Consider the following 20,139-nt stretch of genomic DNA (forward strand, 5'->3'; position numbering starts at 1 on the left):
AAACCCCAAAGTCAGTTGGACCTGATAGTGAGTCACTGCTCACTTCTTCAAAAGCAAAGCAAAGGAAATGTGGATACATTTCACCAAAACAGGGCATGCTTACAAATGTGGGCTCTCCCCCCTTTTCCATGAATCATTTTCATCTTAATCATTAAATCCATCAAAGACAGAGGTCCTGTGCCTGAGCCAGGGGTGGTGGTGGTGGTTCTGGATTAGGGATCCAACTCTTGACAGAGCATTACTGACACCAACACCAGCCATGAAGAGTCTGGGTGTGACCTTGGATGCCTCATTATCAATGGAGGCCCAAGTCACAAATGCACCCAGATCTGCTTCTTACTACCCTCGTCAGGTCGGGCAACTGGCTCCGAATCTCTCCCCCTGTGATTTAGCCACAGTGATCCACACAATGGTCACCTCCAGGTTGGATTTCTGTAATTTGCTTTACACAGGGCTACCCTTGAGACTGACCTAGAAGCTTTAGCTGGTCCAGAATGACAAGCGACACTGTGTAGAGCACATATCCATCCGGTGCTCAGCTAGCTGCACTGGCTCTCAATTGAATACTGGATCAAGTTCAAGGTTTTGGCTTTAACCTTTAAAACCCTCTGCGGTCTGGGACCAACATATCTGTGGGACCATCTCTCTTATTGCATCCCTCAAAAAGCCCTTTGCTCGATGGATCAAGATCTGCTGGTGATCCCTGGCCCAGAGAGCCAGTCTAGTGTAGTGGTTAAGAGTGCTGACTCTAATCTGGGAGAAGCAGGTTTGATTCCCCACTCCTCCAGATGCAACTGCTGGTATGACCTTGGGTCAGTCACAAGTTCTCACAGAGCTGTTCTCTCGAGCAGTACTCTGAGAGAACTGCTTGGTCAGCCCTGGTGCCAGCCTGGTGAAACACTCTCCAGGTGAGATCTGGGCCCTGCGGAATTTAATACAGTTCCACAGGGCCTATGAAAATGTTTTGCTAGGTTTATGGCTGAGGTGGTGGACCTCTACCCACATTAGCTTCCCCTTTACTTTGTTCCGCTCATTCTTTGGGCATTCCATTTGTCCAAAAATGTGTCACTCAATGTTCAAGCATATTCAGTTTTTTGCCCCTTGCCACCTATTTTCTCTTTGTGTGAGCTCCAGTGATATCACATGCTGAGTCTGTTGATATGTAGACGCTCCTCACTGTAATATTAATCTCCATCCGATTGTAATGTTAACTGATTTTTATTGGGGTTTTAATCAGGCCCATAGCTAGGATTTTGTGGGTTTGGGGGCAATTTGTTTTCCTGGTGGGGCTGCCATTATTTGCCATTTCAAATAAATTTTTTTACACGTTTAAATATTTTTAACTGCATTTTTTTAATTTAAGTTTTTATTGAGTTTGTCGTAAATCCAGTAACATATGCATCAAATACAATAAAAGTATCAACAGTCTTTTACAAAGTTAGGTAACGTCAGAAGTCTGAAAAAAATCACAACTATTTTTAACGTAGTTAAAGTGAATACAAATCATCCCGGAGTCTCAAAAGGCCAACATATTTCAACTATATAAATTCTTATAGGTGATTTCAAACCATCAATGTCAGTTGCTTGTTTGAGGGATTAAAAAACACATTTAAATATTGTCTGTAATTTACTGTACTTTTAAAAGACACAACATCTAAAACAGAAGTTTCCAGACTTATTCGGCCTACCTCCCCCTTCTCAGGGGAAAAAAAATTATTTAGCTCCCCCCTGGAAATCTACCTTCAAAAAGTGGACAAAAAGATGCAGTGACAAATTTGCACCCAAGGCTCCTACCACCCACCTGGATTGTTCCAATGCCCCTCAGAGGGTGGTATTGCCCACTTTGGGACCCAGTGATCTAACAGAAAGGATGTATTCTGAGGAAGGGGTAATAAATGGGGACTGCAGGGGAGGAAGGCCTGTTTTGGAAATGCTGAGAAAAAGGTGTCGCCAGATCCCAGGCCTTTTTAATTTGTTCCGTGGGGCTCAAAGGTTTAGATCCCTTAAAAGGCAGGGGGGGTATGGATTGGGGTCCTAACTATTTTACAAAGCATCTCACATTACGTCTACTCAGGGCTTATTTTAAATTAACACTGCTACTGAGTGTGTGTGTGTGTGTGTGTGTGTGTGTGTGTGTGTGTGAAGTGCCATCAGGTCATTTCCAACTTATGACAACCGTCAGAGGTCATTTCCTGCGGGAGCGCACAGGAGTGGAGCTCTGGCAGTAAGGAGGCCAGGCGGTGGGCACATGCAACAAGCCCTGCCCCCTGCTCCCAACAGCCTTCAGTTGGGCCACGAGGAACAAGAAGTAGCAAGGTAAGTTGCAGAGCCCCCCCCAGCCCACCTTCAGGTACAAGCTCTCCCCCCTCTGTGAGGGCAGATCTGCGCATCCCCCCCCCCCTAACTAGCAATCCACAACAGTCCAGTGGCACCTTTAAGACCAAGTTTTATTCAGGTACAAGCTCTCCCTCCTCTGTGAGGACAGATCTGCACGTGTCCCCCCCCATAGCTAGCAATCCAAAACAGTTCAGTGGAGCCTGAGTGGTGGGTGTTGCATTCTGATACACTTCCAGTGATGTCAGGGGGTGTGGCATATGCAAATACGTTATGCTAATAAGTTATGCTAATGAGTTCCTGCACCTCTTTTTCTACAAAATGACCCCTGGACAGCCCTATGAACTAATGACCTCCAAAAGTCCTTTTGTTATCAGCCTCACTCATAAACCGCTCAACCCTCCCCCTCCCTAGATCAACGTGCCCAATGAAACTTGCAGCTCGAGCGAGCATGGGAAAAGGAGAAAGGAAACTTCTGAATGGGAACAGAAGTAACATGCTGCCGGGAAGGGGGGTCACTCTCGGTCACCTTGTGAGTCACAGCCAAGAAGACCCATCTGTGCTTTTTTAAAAAAAGTTTTTTGGGGGAATAAAAGGTCAGTCATGGGAACTGAAAAGCCGAGGCAGGCGGGGAGAGAATTTTCTGGAGAAAATCTTATGGGGCTGTTCCTTTAAGAAATGGGGCAGAGCCTCGAATAACCCTACAGGCCAGGTTTTAATTGATTATCTATGTTTTAAATGCTGTTCTTTTTTTCCTTTTTCCTTTTTTTTTTTTTGGTATATTGTAACCTGCCCTGAGCCTGCCGCGCAGGGGAGGGAGGGCTAAAAATCAAATAATAAATAAATAAATCTTGGCCTGTACCCCCTCCCTCCTGAGAGGGCCCAATTGATGAAGTCTCCTTCATTATCTGGAACAAATGGCACCCTCCTCATCCAGGCATTTATCTCCTCATCTCCTCCCTTGAGACAGGTAGACTATCTGCACCAGTGGCACTGGGTTGCATTGTTGGGTGGTATGGATAACACCCTCGCATTTGATGGTTTAGGTAACCATAAAGGAAAACTCCTGTGGCATGAACATCTCAAGACCCCTGAGCAGCGGTTCCTCCATGTCTGAGCAAGGGCTTGTGGTAGCCAAGGAGCTGATCTTAAAAGAGATTTGTGGGGGCAGCTGTTAGATCCCCATACATGAGAATAGATCCACGTTTAAAAGCAAGTGGCAAACACCATCTTGCCTGCGTGCACTAGGTCGCACTAGGTGTGTTCTTCCATGTCCGGTTTCTTACACCAGATTGGGCCCTGGTACAGGATGGTCCTGTCATCCCACACCATTCCCGGATACAGGCCTATGTGCAGGGTGTTCTTGGGCGGGCCCAGGCTCAGGCTGTCCCTGTTAAGCAGGGCATTAGTAGCATTGCCCTGAATTTCGGTGTTCCTCCAACTCTGCCAGAGTCCCATTCCCGTAGACCAGGACTGACACAGGAGGGGGTTGCCAGGTCTCTACAGTGGGAAGTTGTAGTCCTACTCCAAGGTGCCTCCACATCTCAGGACCATATATGACAGGGACTCGATGCACCAGAAGGGGTGGTGCGGCCTGTAGTCGGGCTGGTTCAAGCAATGGGCAGTGCAGTAGGCATACTGCGGGAACACAAATACGGTCCAGGGAGTGGGGCTCACATACCCGAACTGCAGGTTGTCAGCAATGTAGGATATGTAGGTTTGGTTTAAGACGTAAGTTAAAAGTGAGCAGTGGTGACTGCGGTCAGCGGCATCAGATGGCACCTGAGCGTTGAGCTGCCTCTGAGCTCAGGGGAAGAATATGGCTTGCCTCACCTTTCTCCTCAGTCCTCCTGAAGCCCCCAATGTCACATCTGTGGTATTATTTGGCTGCAGCTCAGCCTCTTCCAAAGGGAGCCCCACAAGGTCCTGGTGCTGAAAAGTGGGTGACAAAAAGGATCGCTCTAAGCATAAGGGGATGAATCCAGACGAAACTTTCCAATGGCAGAATGAAACTTTCCTGTCTTCCCCTCCCACTGCATCTCCACAAAATGCTTTTCCTGGGGTATACACAAGACACAGGACACATTAAGGTACCTCATACTGAACCAGACCATTGGTACCTCAAAGTCAGCTTTGTTACTCAGACTAGCAGCATCTTTCCAGAGTGTCAGGAAGAGAAGTCTTTCACATCACCTACTACCTGGTCCTTTTAGCTGAAGATGCGCAATGATTCACACCAAGTCCCCGTATCAGTAGGCTGTAAGGGATCACCTCCCCCCAGAAAAGGAAGCGGGGGGCTATCATAACCAAACACAGCTTTATGCATCTCCACAAAATGCTTTTCCTGGGGTATACACAAGACACAGGACACATTAAGGTACCTCATACTGAACCAGACCATTGGTACCTCAAAGTCAGCTTTGTTACTCAGACTAGCAGCATCTTTCCAGAGTGTCAGGAAGAGAAGTCTTTCACATCACCTACTACCTGGTCCTTTTAGCTGAAGATGCTGGGACCTTGCTCCACCCCCATAAGGGACATTAGTTCCTTCCAGAACTTAGAGACGAATTGAGTGCCCCGGTCTGGAATCACCTTGGCTGGCACAAGATGGAGGCGGACCACGTGTAGAAAGAATGCTTTGGCTAACACCTGGGCAGTTGGCAAAGAAGGGAAAGGGACAAAGTGTGCTTGTTTAGAGAACAGATCAACAACAACCCAAATAACAGTCGATGTTGATTTAAGAAATGCAAAAAAGCAGTGCTACTGTTAACTGGTTCTAGTCTGCTCCTTTAACATCTCTGAGTCCTGCAAGTACATCTCTCTCCATTAGAACAAAGCTTGAGTCCAGTGGCACCTTTAGACCAACAAAGTTTTACTCAAAGTATATGATTTCATGTGCAAGCACTCTTCTTCAAATACAATGAAATGAAAGTTACCAGTTGTAGCCAGCCTCCTCAGCCCTGAACCCAGGGTGGTCTTTCCTGAGAGAGACACACCCCAAAACTAACTCTGAACCTCCACAAGCAGTGCCCTCATGAAGCCAGGCTTGGCTTAAACAGTGGCGTTTGCTGGGAGGCTAGGGGGGAACCACATCTTGGCTGAGAAAGGCCAAAGAGAATTCCCCAGGATGGCTGTACTGCCAAGCATTCTCCATGCAAGCAACGCCCCACGCACACACACGTCTATCCTGTCAGCTCAGTCCAAAAAGGACTAGAATGGGCAAGTCTCTGCCCTTGCCCCAGGCATCTTCTACTGACCAAATGTACAGACAGGCAGGGACAAAAGGCCTCTGGTCTGTACTATTGTCATAAATGAAGTGTATTGCATGTTTCCATCCTCCTCTCCTGTTTCACACCTATCTGCCAGACCTATCAAGGTAAACATTAACATTCTGTGTATAGTGAATGCTCACCCATTCAGGTTCATACAGTCATCCTTAGTACCAGGGGTCATTTCGTATAAAAAGAGGTGCAGGAGCTCATGAGAAGAACTCAGTAGCATGACTTATTTGCCTATGCTACACCCCCTGACATCACCAGAAGTGTGTCAGAAGGCAACACCCACTGCTCAGGCTCCACTGGACTGTTTTGGATTGCTAGCTATTGTGGGGATCTGTCCTCGCAGAGGAGGGAGATCTTGTACCCGAATAAAACTTGGTCTTAAAAGTGCCACTGGACTGTTTTAGACTGGGGGGCCAGGGGGGCTCTGCAATTTACCTGGCTGCTTCTTACTCTGACAGAAGGCTTCTGGGAGCAGGGAGTGGGGCTTGTTGCATGTGCCCGCCCCCTGGGCTCTTTACTGCCGGAGCTCCGTTCCTGTGCGCTCCTGCAGGAAATGACCCCTGCTTAGTACGCCATCATAAGTAATGAACTGAATGATCACTAGCACCTTATGATTGTATGAGTTTCATCGGTACATTGTTTTAAAATGATTTTATATGGTTTTATTGGTATTTTGTGCAAATGTTGTAAGCCACCCTGAGCCCGCTCACGGGGAGGGTGGGGTATAAATTGAATTAATAAAAATTTTAAAAATAAAATAAAAAACACCTGGCTTCTATTGTTAAAGACAGACTCTGCCCCACTGAGAGCTCATTGGTCACATCTAGGCCTTGCCCATCCTGATGCCACACACCCCTGGGACTCATCATTGGCCCAGGTAATCTATTGTTCTCACCTGAGACCAGCCCCCAAGATCTTCCATTGGTCTGCATTGTTTTCCAATGTCTATATCCATCAGCACATGGCCTTAGTCTGTGTGCCTCTGCCCTGATGCTAACTGGCAGTCCACCCCTAGACCTCTGGGTTTAGGCCCTAAACTCATCTCCATGGACCCCTGCACGTCTGAACAGGTTGTATCACCCCATAACTGATCCCTATATTCGCTATCAATCACCTCTGCTTTCTTAGTTCTTTACTGCTTGCTCTTTTGAATGTTTAGTGTGCTTGTAATTAGGGAACTACTTTGATAAAGCCTATTTAATTTACTCTTCAAATCTGGAGTCTTTCTACTGTGCCGATCCTAAGTATACAAGTGGTGTGCGATTCCTGTACCCCTCCGGCTTTTCTTGCCTCATAGCTAAATTCCCCAAACAACAAGGCAAGCCATTGGTGGTAACACAGTCCATACATAGAGGTAGAGGGTGAAAAGTAAATTAGCATACAAGATAATGAACATGTTTAACAGGTTCAAGAACCATACACCAAGCTTAGTTTATGTGGTTACCATTTGTTTGGGTTTAATTTGGGGGGGACGACATAGTGAAGGAAATAAATGTCAGAACTGGAGATTGATGGGCAACTGAGACTCTGCTATTACTCTCCATCTGGTCTCCTCTCAGTCATCACTCTCCAATTCTGATATATTTATTTCCTTCACTATGTTTTCCCTGGAGTTAAACCCAAACAAATGGTAACCATATAAGCTAGGCTTGTTATTCCTGTTTGGTCCTTGCATCTGTTAAACATCTTTGTTCTGCTGCTTCAGACCAACATGGCTACCCACTTGAATCTCTCTCCATTGTTCATCTGGCCTTGAGACAGTAGCTGAAACATTCCTTCCTCTTGGCATCTCTTCAGCTCAGCACGCACACACACACACCTTCCTTTGGCTAAGATTTGGTTTTCTGTAAATCAGCCCACTTCTTGAAACCATCTTGGCTTTGTGCCACAAGCACCTCCTGATAGGAAAGGATTTAGGCCTTTGTGGTTAATGTTGCACAAGACAGGGCAATATATATACCACCAGAGATAACTGAAGCAGACAAAAGCAAACTGAACTGAACCAAAAGACTACAGCTGTTAGCAAGCGGGTGAGTGTTTTATTTTCTTCATCTAGACTTGGAAAGGATCTTAATTGTTACTGAGCACAAACATTGGGTCTAGTAATTTATTTATTTTTTGTCTTTCTTAGATGCCTTAACTTGATTTCTAATTTTTCTGGTGTTCTACAAATAATTGTTACTTTGGGACCTGCCCTCCCATGGGATCAAAAACATTGTAAAATATGTTCTAGTGAGATATACAATATTTTGCCTGTTTTGTGACAGTGAAATAGAATGAGTAATTAATCTAACGGTCTGCATTATAAAAATCTAACTCTCCAGGGACCATCCTTCCATAACAAGAATGCCGGGTAGAGTTGTCAGCTCTGATCTGAGAAAGTGCTGAAGAACTGGGGTGGGGCCGTGCCTAGGAAGGGTGGAGTTCAGGTGGAGAGGGAACTCTGTGGCAATTCTAACCTTTGAAAGGGCCAGGTAGTCAGCCGTGTTGGTCTGAAGCAGTAGAACACATTTAGAGTCCAGGGGCTAACACATTTAAGACAAACAAAGATTTATTCAAGGTAGGAGCTTTCGTGTGCAAAGGACATTTTTTCAAATACAGTGGAATGGGAGGTAAGGTTCAAACTTACAGACGTGCTGAACAGCAAATTAACATGTAACATGATGCAGATGTTTTAAGCTATGCAAAAACAGAATTAAACAACAAACCAAGGTTATCAAGTCAACAGTTTTAACAACATTTCCAGCAGGGACTCTGTGGGCTGTAGCAGTCTGAGGACTGATGGATACATGCCAGTTCCCTTTGTCTTAAATGCTTTCCAGTGGTGCTTCAGAAACTTGAATTTGGTGTAGTGGTTAGGGGAGTGTGGACTCTAATCTGGGAGAACTGGGTTTGATTCCCCACTCCTCCACATGCAGCTGCTGATGTGACCTTGACTCAGACACAAGTTTTTTCAGAGCTGTTCTCTCACGAGCAGTTCTTGAAAGAGCTCTTTCAGCCCCACCTACCTCACAGGGTGTCTGTTGTGGGGAGGGGAATTGAAGGAGATTGTAAGCCACTCTGAGACTCCTTTGGGTAGTGAAGGGCAGGGTATAAATCTTATCTCTTCCTCCTCCTCCTCACTTACACCCCCAGGCTCTAATAATCAGTCCAACTCTTATATGATTGCTTTGGGAGACAAGGTTGGCTTTTCCACCAAAGACAAGGATTCAAGCTAAGGGGAAAAGCCCAGCCTGTCACTGCCTTACCTTGAGCTCCATGGAAGCTCCACAACAACCATAAAGCTTCTTGGCTCCCCCTCAGGGAAATAGGATTGGCGGCTGCACCCTTCTTTCTCTGACCCACAACCAAAACCCAGAGAAAAGGGGGGGGGACTTAACTCAAGTTATGGCTGTGATATATGAGGGACAAGCTAACAAGTTATTATAAAAATACAAATATTTATTATGGCGTACACATTAATAAAAGTTAAAATAGGTTAAAAGAACTGATCCAACTATCAGAAATAAATATATGAACAAATATTTTCTTTAGAGTCAGGTGTTGCTTTCTCATGTGATGTGCAATTGCTAAAAGTTTACATAGTAGGCCATGGATAATCTCTCATGATTACGACCTTTGATGGAAGAGACACACATCCAGACATATTGGATATTTGTTACCAGAACAATTTGGAGAGCATGTACAGTTACCATGAGAGATTATTGTTCATATATTTATTTCCAGGGCTATTTTTGTAGAAAAAGCCCAGCAGGAACTCATTAGCATAATAGGCCACACTCAACAGCAGAAACTCATTAGCATATTAGGCCAAACCCTGAGAGCAGCTCATTAGCATATTAGGCCACACCCCATGTTACCAGAAGTGTGGTCATCCAGCCATACCCACCTTTTGCTTCTTATTCTGTTTACCTTGTTTGTTGTCAAAACCCAGGGCTTTTTTTTGTAGCAGGAACCCTTTGCATGTTAGGCTACACACCCCTAATGTAGCCAATCCTAATGAGTTTCTACTGTTGGGTGTGGCCTATTATGCTAATGAGTTCCAACTCAGGAGCCAGCCGGAACTCCGTTCCTGTGAGTTCCTGCCCAAAAATAGCCCTGTTTATTTCTGGATGTGTGTTGTTTTACAATAGTAATATTGACCACTGAGGAAGGCCCTAAGGGGCCGAAATGCATATGGTCTACTGGTTATAAGATATACCCATTAATTGTATATGTAAAACTTTCAGCCCTGTGGGTAAAAAGTTTTAAGAGCCTGATATTTGGATAATTTCCTTTAACCTATTTTATCTTTTACGAATGTGTACACCAATGTTCCCTCTAAGCTGTAGAGTCTTATGAGCAAAGATTCCACTTTGTGAGCTACTGGCATTAAAGCTATGAGCAGTAATTTGGCTACTGCATAAATGAGTCTGCTCTGGAGCCATCCTTCCTGAGCTAATACAAAAATGTGTGAGCTAGAGGCTAAACAACGTGTTTACCCATCACATGTATTAGTATTTGATAAGTTTTTATAAGTCTGATACTTAGATAAAGATTTTTATCAGTATATGTGAGGGAACACTGACCACAATAAATATTTGTATTTTTATAATAACTTATTTTGTTAGCTTGACCAAAACCTAAACCCGTCACAAGGGCCCTTCTTCTTAACATCACCTTAACAATACTTGGCAGTTTGGGCCGGGCTAATGGGGAGATGTTCCTTCCCCTCCCTCCCTGCTGTGGCCCTTTTGAGATATCAGAGGAGGGACAAAGGAAATAAGGTCCATTAGGTGGTGCTGTAACATTTTCAGGCAGGGCCAGAGGCCACTACCAGCATGCGGGGGAGGGGGTTGTGGTAAGGTGGTGGCTGTGGAGGATCCACCCTGCCTCCTCCATCCTGGGCGGAGAAGGTTGTTCATTAGTCTTGCTATCCCACTGAGGCGTCTTCCACATGGGCTATCTGCCCAGCATTCAATGATTTCCAGAAGCAAATCCCCCACCCCTACAGCATCATGGTACATTCATGAACCTCCGGGAGTTTCCCTGGCTTTCTATGATCTTTCTCAAAATGACTTTGCTCCAAAGTTTGGGGAAAGATTTCAGTAAAGCTTCAGTGACTAAACCCCAGTCCCTAATATTCTTTAGAAAGCAGTTATTAAATAAAAAAACTAAAAGCCTGTTTCCCATTTAAGTCTTTGGTGGGGTGGTATATCCAGTGGCCCCACCAAGTACAGCTGATGGGAAAGGACTTTCTCCAGCTGCTCTGGTGGTGGTGGTGGAAAGTGCTCTCAAGTCACAGCCAATCTATGGCAACCCTGTAGGGCTTTCAAGGCAAGAGATGAGCAGACATGGTTTGCCATTGCCTGTCTCAGTGTAGCAACCCTGGGCTTCCTTGGGGGTCTCCCATCTAAGTACTAACCAGGACCAATCTTGCTTAGCTTTCAAGATCTGAAGACATTGGGCCACACTGGGCCAGCAAGCTTGGGGCCCAACTTCTCTAAGGTAAACGTAAAGGTTCCCCTGCCCGAAAGCCAGTCAAATCCGACTTTAGGGTTGCGGTGCTCATCTCCGTTTCAAAGCCGAAGAGCCAGCGCTGTCCGAAGACATTTCCGTGGTCATGTGGCCGGCATGACTAGACGTCGAGGTGCACAGAACACTGTTACCTTCCCACTGAAGTGGTACCTATTTATCTACTTGCAATTTCTTGCTTTCGAACTGCTAGGTTGGCAGGAGCTGGAACCAGAGACGGGCGCTCACTCCATCATGTGGCACTCAGGTCTTGAACTGCTGAACTACCGACCTTCCAGCCTGCAGTTCAGCATCTTAACCACTGAGCAACCACAGCTCCTTCAACTTCTCTACCCTCCCGAAAATAGGGCCAGGGGATATCAATGTGTGAAAGGGGGCAGGGCAGGAAATTTCCTTCTAGCCCCTCTCATCCTACACCCTTCTTCCACCCTGGTGTTCCACAGCTCCCCCCCTCCAACTCCCCCCCCCTGAACACATCAAAATATTTTAGAATGTTTTATGCTTGCTTTTCGCCTGTGCCCTTAGTGGGCAGTTTCTCTCTCTTCTTTGACTTACCAGCACTCTGAAAGAAACTGACATCCATTGTATTCTGGGGAATATTTCTACCACAAGACAAATGCAACTGTATCTTGGTGTAGAAAAATGTTCCATAAAAAAAGGTGTTTGTGGTGGCAAAAGATATTGTGTTTTACAACACCCAGATAACCAGAGCCACAGGCAAAAAAAAAAAAAGCATTAATAATAACATTAAAAACAGTACTTTTTGTTGTCAATCTGGAGTATTTTTCTACCCCAAGAACACCTCTCTGTGTCTTGAGATAGATGAGGGGTCCCCCGCCCTTTTGAGCCTGTGGAATTCTGTGGGCACCTTTGGATTTGATGCCGCAGGAAGCAAAGCCAACCACAAAATGTCACTCATCAACTCTTCAACCATTCAGGCAGAAGCCCTGTTTAACAGGATGCCTTGTAAATCTGCACAGCCAATCAGAAGCCCTCATGGGGAAAAAAACCCACCTAGGCCCACCCGCTTTCCAAAAGTACTTGGAGAGCACCATGCTGGGGTCCCCTGAGGTAGACGTTCTCTAGATTATCAGGAAAGGAAATCAGTTATCTGGAAGGGCTTCATATCTCCCAGAACACTTAAAATAATACTTCCCATGCACACATTTAATAGGCTGGGGTAGAAAAGCACCCCAAAAGTAAAATAAAATAAGTACATTTCCAAGTTTGTTAGGTAATCCAGGGGCTTTTTTATATATAGAAACAAAAATGCAAGTGGCAAGTAGTTGTATTGTGGGAATGTTATTTAGTTATTTTTGAGTGACAGTTTTCTTAGAGGTAAAGGTTGTAGAGGTGCTTCTCTGTGCATTCTGCCACATAAGTGAAACTGCGGTAGGAATTTACCCCAAAGCAAATTAGAGTAACCATTCACTTTAGCACCACTGGCTGCAAGAAGGGTTGCGGCTCTGTGACAGAGTGCCTGCTTTGCACGCAGATGGTCTCTGGTTATAGCATTTCCTGGGTGGTTCTCAGATCACATTGCAGTTACCCACAGTTTCCTGCATTCCTTTTATTATTACAATAATTACAACAATGGCTGGCTCCTCTGTGGCATGTGGGTGCCACTGCCGCTGCGCTGGGAAGCCTTCAGGTCCCATGGGGGTGCTTCGATCATGCTTGTCCGGGCTTTGGCAGCGCACATGAGAGGAAGTTACGAGATCCATTAAATGAATCCCACTGTTGGCAGATGCACTGCCTGGGGTCCGCCCGTGGCGAGGCCTGGTATCCATGCAGCAGGAGGGCTCTCCAGCCCATCCTGGTGCCACGCAGCATCCACAACAAGCAGGTGAAGGGGCGGAGAGCACGGAGAGGGCAGTGCGGGCTCTCAGATTCGGAGGGCATTGAGAATTTATGAGGGGTGTTGCCTCACGGGTCCTGTGCTAGCTATAGCCCTGCTATAATGGGAGGGGAAATTATTTCCTGTCATTTTGTCCTGGTTTCTTTCGTTATTGCTGTCTCTGCCCTCTACTGGTTTCACAAGACAGGTAGCATATTCCTAATAAGAACATGAAGAGAGATCCTTGGGGGAGGGAGGGGAGAGAGGATCTGAGCTTCCTTGATTGACTGCAAGCTGCAACCTCTTGGATTCCATACATGTGTGAGGTAGTCCAATCCTGAACAACATAGGGTGGGACTTTGTGTTGCCCTCTCCGCCCAATGCCTGCCCTGCTGTACCATTTTTTCCCTTGCAGGCTGCATTCCCCCTGCTTGCCTGCTGCTCTCCAAAACTAAGAGAATTGAATTCGCTTCTGGAAGTTCTATGGGTTGAAATAGGGGGGCCAAAAGGAAACTTAACACTGGGAGTTTGTTATCACCCACCAGATCAAAAGATAGAGGAGGATTATAAAATGATGAATGAATTAAAGATAGCAGCTAGACAAAAACACTGTGTCATAATAGGTGATTTTAACTATCCACACATTGATTGGGTCAATATGTGTTCTAGTCGAGAGAAAGAGATTGAGTTTCTAGACACTCTAAATGACTGTGCTATGGAGCAGATGGTCACAGAACCTACCAGGGGAGAGGCGATCCTTGATTTGGTCCTAAGTAACACTCAAGACCTGGTGAGAGATGTAAAAGTGATTGCACCACTTGGAAACAGTGATCATAATGTTGTTGAGTTCATCATTTGTACAAATAGAGAATTGGCCAAAAAGACTCACACAACCATTTTTAACTTTAAAAGGGGTAATTTCTCTGATATGAGGGGACACGTGGGGAGGAAACTGAAAGGAAAAGTAGAAAGGGTCAAAAAAATTGGGGAAGCTTGGGATCTATTTAAAACTACGATCCTAGAAGCTCAAAAAATATATATTCCGCAGGTTAGGAAAGGCACAAAAAGGTATAGGAAAAAGCCTGCATGGTTAACAAACAGAGTAATGGAGGCTGTAAAAAGTAAAAAGAATTCCTTTAAGCAGTGGAAAGCTAGTCACAGTGAGGCTGATAAAACGGAACACAGGCTATGGCAAATAAAATGCAAGTCTGAGGTCAGGCAGGCAAAAAGGGAATATGAGGAGCATATAGCAAAAAACGTAAAAACCAACAATAAAACTTTCTTCAAATACATTAGAAACAGGAAACCAGCCAGGGAGGCAGTGGGGCCCTTGGACGACCAAGGGGTAAAAGGAGTATTGAAGGATGATAGGGAAATGGCTGAGAAGCTAAATGCATTTTTTGCCTCCGTCTTCACTGTGGAAGATGAGAAGTGCTTGCCCACTCCAGAACCACTGATTTCAGGAGGGGTGTTGAAAGACCTGAGTCAGATTGAGGTGACGAGAGAGGAGGTCCTAAAACTGATAGACAACTTAAAAACTGAAAAATCACCAGGCCCAGATGGCATACATCCGAGAGTTCTGAAAGAACTCAAATGTGAACTTGTAGATCTCCTGACAAAGATATGTAATCTTTCCTTAAAATCTGCCTCCATTCCTGAGGATTGGAAGGTAGCTAATGTCACTCCCATCTTTAAAAAGGGTTCCAGAGGAGATCCGGGAAATTACAGGCCAGTCAGTCTGACGTCGATACCGGGTAAATTGGTGGAAACCATTATTAAGGAAAGAATTAGTAGGCACATAGATGAACAAAACCTATTGAGGCAGACTCAGCACGGTTTCTGTAAGGGAAGATCTTGTCTCACTAACCTGTTAGTGTTCTTTGAGGGGGTGAACAAACATGTGGACAAGGGGGATCCAATAGATATTATTTACCTTGACTTCCAGAAAGCTTTTGATAAAGTTCCTCATCAAAGGCTCCTAAGTAAGCTCAAAAATCATGGGATAGAAGGACAAGTCCTTTTATGGATCAAAAACTGGCTAGTTCATAGAAAACAGAGAGTGAGTGTAGGTGGGCAATTTTCTCAGTGGAGGGTGGTAAGCAGTGGGGTACCGCAGGGATCAGTACTTGGTCCACTGCTTTTTAACTTGTTCATTAATGATTTGGAGATGGGAGTAAGCAGTGAAGTGGCTAAATTTGCGGATGATACAAAGTTGTTCAGGGTGGTGAAAACCAGTGAGGATTGTGAGGCACTCCAAGGGGATCTGTCAAGGATGGGCGAGTGGGCGTCAACATGGCAAATGGGGTTCAATGTGGCCAAGTGCAAGGTGATGCACATTGGAGCCAAAAATCCTAAATATAAATACACATTGATGGGGTCTGAACTGGCAGAGACTGAGCAAGAGAGAGATCTTGGAGTTGTAGTGGATAACTCACTGAAAATGTCGAGACAGTGTGTGACTGCAATAAAGAAGGCCAATGCTATGCTGGGGATTATTAGGAAGGGTATTGAAAACAGATCAGCCAATATAATAATGCCCCTATATAAATCAATGGTGAGACCTCATTTGGAATACTGTGTGCAGTTCTGGTCACCACACCTTAAAAAGGATATTATAGCTTTGGAAAAAGTGCAGAAAAGGGCAACTCGAATGATAAAAGGGTTGGAACACTTTCCCTATGAGGAACGGTTAAGGCGCTTAGGGCTCTTTAGCTTGGAGAAAAGACGACTGAGGGGTGACATGATCGAGGTTTATAAGATTATGCATGGGAAAGAGCAGGTAGAGAAAGAGGTACTTTTCTCCCTTTCTCACAATACAAGAACTCGTGGGCACTCCATGAAATTGCTGAGCGGTCGGGTTAGAACGGATAAGAGGAAGTCCTTCTTCACCCAAAGAGTGATTAACACTTGGAATTCACTGCCACAGGAAGTGGTGGGTGCTACAAGCATGGATGGCTTCAAAAGGGAATTAGATAAGCATATGGAGCAGAGGTCCATCAGTGGCTATTAGCCACAAGGTATAGCTAGGGGCTCTGGGGCAAGTGATGCTCTGTCTTCTTGGTGCTTGGGGGGGGTCAACAGTGGGAGGGCTTCTAATGTCCTGGCCCCCCTGGTGGCCCTCCTGATGGCACTGGTATTTCTGGCCACTGTGTGACACAGAGTGTTGGACTGGATGGGCCTTTGGCCTGATCCAACATTGGCATCTCTTATGTTCTTATGTTCTTAAAACTTACCCCACACACACACACACACTGAAGCAACTTGACTTCAAGGATCTCCTGCTGCTGCCTGTCAGAGATCAGTTCCCTGGGATAAAATGGCAGCTTTGGAGGGTGCACTTTATGGCATTATCTCCAGCTGAGGTACATCCCAATCCCCAAAGCCCACCCTCCCCAAGCTCCACCCCCAAATCTCAAGGAATTTCCCAAATCAGAGTTAGCAACCCAGCCCAGGCCGGCTCAGATGCCTAACCCTAACCTGGCAACCCTATGAAGAACAGATTCTTACTCATTTTTTAATTCATTCCTTCATTCTTTCATTTTCTGACTATGTATATGCAGCACCAGCTCTTAAGATTGGCCATCTGAAAGGGAAAGAAGGGCACCAACATTATCATTTTTAAAACAAAAAGATAAAATGGGCATGTTTGAATGCTTTGTAAAATTAATTTTTAATTACTTTTTAAAAATTGCAAACACAGTATGATCAACTGGCGGTCCTTGCTTTTCTGTTGTTGCAGAATGATGCAAAAACCTTCTTTTGGATGTCTCTTTGATATATGACCTTGTAAGCTACCATTGGCCTTTTCTGAGGGAAAGTGCAATATTTAAATAAATAAAGCACCTGGGATTCGTACGGTAGCCTCTGGAAGAGGGGTTAACAAATATGTTCTTCTTAGTAATCAATTTAAAATATGTTTAGGCTCACAGGTTAACAGCATGGCAAGTGAAGACGACAAATGCCAAGCTTTGGTCAAGGCTGAGATGAGAGTCAGCAAAGCTCAAGACGTGAGAGAAGAGACAGAGTTAATTATGAAGCCCTACGCCAACTGGGAAGAGTACCTGATGCCAGCCCCTCTTTCCGTTGCTATCTTAGGACAACTCATCTTCATTTCTGCAGGCCAAGGAGACTTCTCCATCAACAAGCACCCACCTCCCAATGGCTTCAAATACATCAGTTACCCAGAGTCCTTCAGAGCCTGCTTATGTCAAGTGAGCAACGAAGGGTGGCATGCCTTCAATGAAGCCCACGTCAACATGGACCGGATCCGACTGCTGACGGCAAGGATCCCAGGGAGGATGAAGCTCATTGTTCAGACTCTCTTCCAGGAGGAGGAGGTAGTCAATGCTATGCTTCCGGGACAACTAAAGAGCATGAAATCTATAGTAACTGAGTGCACAACCCTAGCAAAGAAAGTAAAGGACAAATATAAGAATGTGATCTCCCTCATCCAAGAACTCTTGGAAGCCTGTCTAAATGCCAAAACAGGTTATGAAAAGGAGCTGGAAGAGGTGCAGACTGCCCTGAAGCAGGCAAAAATTAGAGAAGAAACAGCAAAAAAGAACATGAAGATGGCCGAGGAATACCACAATAAAATGAAGAAGCAAACTGAGGATTCATTTGATCAGTATAAGAAAGCCATGGATGAAGTCCCTTCAGGATGGGAAGCTATCGGGATGACGATTGTAGAGAGTCTGGGAAATGCATTGACTGGCATAGTCAATGGTATTGCCAACTTCGTGCAAGGCAAATTTGGGGGGTCAACAAAAGAAAGTCCTTCCGATACACCTGATGCACCAAACTCAGAATCGCAGAGCCCACTATCTGCCATGGCAATCTGTAGCCTTTCATCCATGATGCTGAAGTATGCATCAGGACTCAAGGAGAAAGTTGTTGAGCAGGATAGAATCAACCTTGAGAATGTTTATGACAAGAGGACAGAGCAGGTCAAAACCAACTGGGTGAAGAAGGCTTTCTTTGATTTGAAGAATAACATAGACAAAGAGGAAAACTGCCAACCCAAACAGAAAGCTCTAAATATTTGTATAGATGGTGTAGACATCTGTGAACAGCTGGAGCATATAGCTACAGCAGCTGAAACAGGAAAGGAAGAAGGAGGAGATATCGTTAAGAAAATTGAGGCTCTTTACCAACAAGCAGCTGCATTTGATTCCTATAGCAAACGTATCCTTAAAGCTCCTTCCTTTACACCAAAAGCCCCCAACATGGCTAAATACCAGCAGGAGTCAACAGGAGGATCTGTTGGGGTGAGAAATGCACATCTGAAAGTAGAGCAGAGCCGGGAAATGTACAAGGCCACCCAAGAGGAATACCAGAAGAGCTTTGAGAACTTCAAGAAGCAAAACGAAGAGCTGGCAGAAATCCTGTGCCTGATGGAGGAGTGCAAGGTGAAGGAAATTGATTTTGAATCTGCTCTAAAGATGCTGAGAGAAGGCCTGAATACAATGGGAAAAGTCAAGGAGCAATGGGAGAAGATGATCCAGTTCTTTGAAATGATCTCCAATATCATTGACACTTGCTTAAGTAAAACGATTCATGATTTCCTGGAATTTGTGTCAGATGCCCAGCAGATCAAGGGGTATTCATCCATGTCCTATGTGAAAGACACCGTCTACAATCAGGTTTTCAGTGCTTCAAATGTGTCCCACCTAGTCCACATGATTGCTGAGACTTATACGGAAGTATCTGACAAGTACCTGATGGATCGGATCAGCAGCCTAGGGAGGCTTATTACACTGGAGCCTACAGATCCAGAATTTAATTCTGAACGGAATGCATTGAACCAAGGTTGCGAAGAGGCCCGCCAGGCCATTTATAACATGGTGATTGAGAAGAAAGAAGAATTTGATAGGAATTTGGAGGCTAGGATGAAGACCATCGACAGAGAGATAAGGGCTGCGCTTCCCCCAATCAGCGTGGCAGAGGAAAAGATGATTGAAAAAGCAGTGCAGGATGGGAGAAAAGAGCTGACAGTCTTGGAGGAGGATCAGTTTGTCTAGAACAGCACATCCAACAGTGCCCAATATGACATGTTCAATGCCCAGTAGAATACAACAAGCAGGGGCCCTGTGAGGACTTGCAAGTGAGGGGTACTCCACTCCCATCCATTAGGCGTCGTCCTCATACCATCTCCTCTTGCCCATGGTTCCTCCTTCCCATTGTCTTTGCTTCCCCGCTCCTCCTTGCTGGCTCCCATTTCCTTCTCAACCCCTCCCAGGTCTCTTTCCAACCTTCCCTCGTGGCCTTTCCTGAACCCATCCCCTACTCTGGTCTGTATCTCCTGGTGGAAGCCATACAATGTCAGGCACCAGTCTGAGTTCTTGCAGCAACCCGAAATACCACTGCAGAATATTTGTCCTGTGAAGGTTTCCCCATCCCCTGGACTTCTAGAAACATTTACCTTGTCTCTGCATAGCCCCATTTTGGAGGTGGCGTTGTCTTTTTTAGTTAGGTATATAATTCCGCTTTCTCTTTAGTGTCTTCCTTCTCATATTTGGTTTACAATGTGAATGTGATTACTTGACCTAACACATTGTTAAGAGCCAATTCTCTGCTCACAGACTGAAAACAAAAAAACTGACTGACAAAATAAGAAGAATTCACATGGGAGAAAAAGGGGAGCAGAGAGAGAAAGTCTTCATTTAGATTTGGACATGAAGTACATTATTTTTCTCTGCTTGTTGCCCAAAGATGATAGAGGCTGCTATCAAAAAGATTGCATCCTCAGAGTTTCCTTTATAGCCAGGGCAAAACCCAGCATAATTTGTCTGGGCCTGATACAGACTTTGTCACATCCCATCTAAGAAAAGAAAAAGCTGTCTTTTACTTCTAAAATCACATAACATGGTCTATGGGCTCCCAGCCTGAACTGCAGTAAAGTCTCCCTGCTGCACACAGACATGAAGCTCAGTGGGTGACCTTGGTTGGGCCCATGACGGTCTCTGTTAACCTCTCATAATAATGTACTACTCTAAAATCCTTCGAGTAAGAGCAGGATAAACTCCACCTAACTCAGTATGGAGACTTCCTCCAGTGCAAGGAGCTTTCCACTGGAGGAACAGCCTCTTCCGCCAGTCTCTTTGGGACAAAGGAAAGCTCTGCACTTTGGTGAGTGATGTAGCAACCCATTCTTTAATCTGACTGCAGTCATTT

At 45.2% G+C, this 20,139-nt stretch overlaps 1 protein-coding gene across 1 annotated transcript; it reads left to right on the plus strand.

Moving 5' to 3' along the window:
• Nucleotides 1-7,618: 7,618 nt before the first annotated feature.
• On the plus strand, nucleotides 7,619-18,986 carry LOC107110555. The gene is made up of 2 exons (XM_015411353.1): nucleotides 7,619-7,645; nucleotides 16,888-18,986. The coding sequence occupies exon 2, from the start codon at nucleotides 16,905-16,907 to the stop codon at nucleotides 18,984-18,986; it is 2,082 nt and encodes a 693-aa protein (XP_015266839.1). The 5' UTR covers nucleotides 7,619-7,645; nucleotides 16,888-16,904.
• Nucleotides 18,987-20,139: the final 1,153 nt, after the last annotated feature.

The sequence above is a fragment of the Gekko japonicus genome, unplaced genomic scaffold (genome assembly GCF_001447785.1).
Source record: "Gekko japonicus isolate JY-2015 unplaced genomic scaffold, Gekko_japonicus_V1.1 scaffold2532, whole genome shotgun sequence".
NCBI classification, from domain to species: Eukaryota; Metazoa; Chordata; class Lepidosauria; order Squamata; family Gekkonidae; genus Gekko; species Gekko japonicus.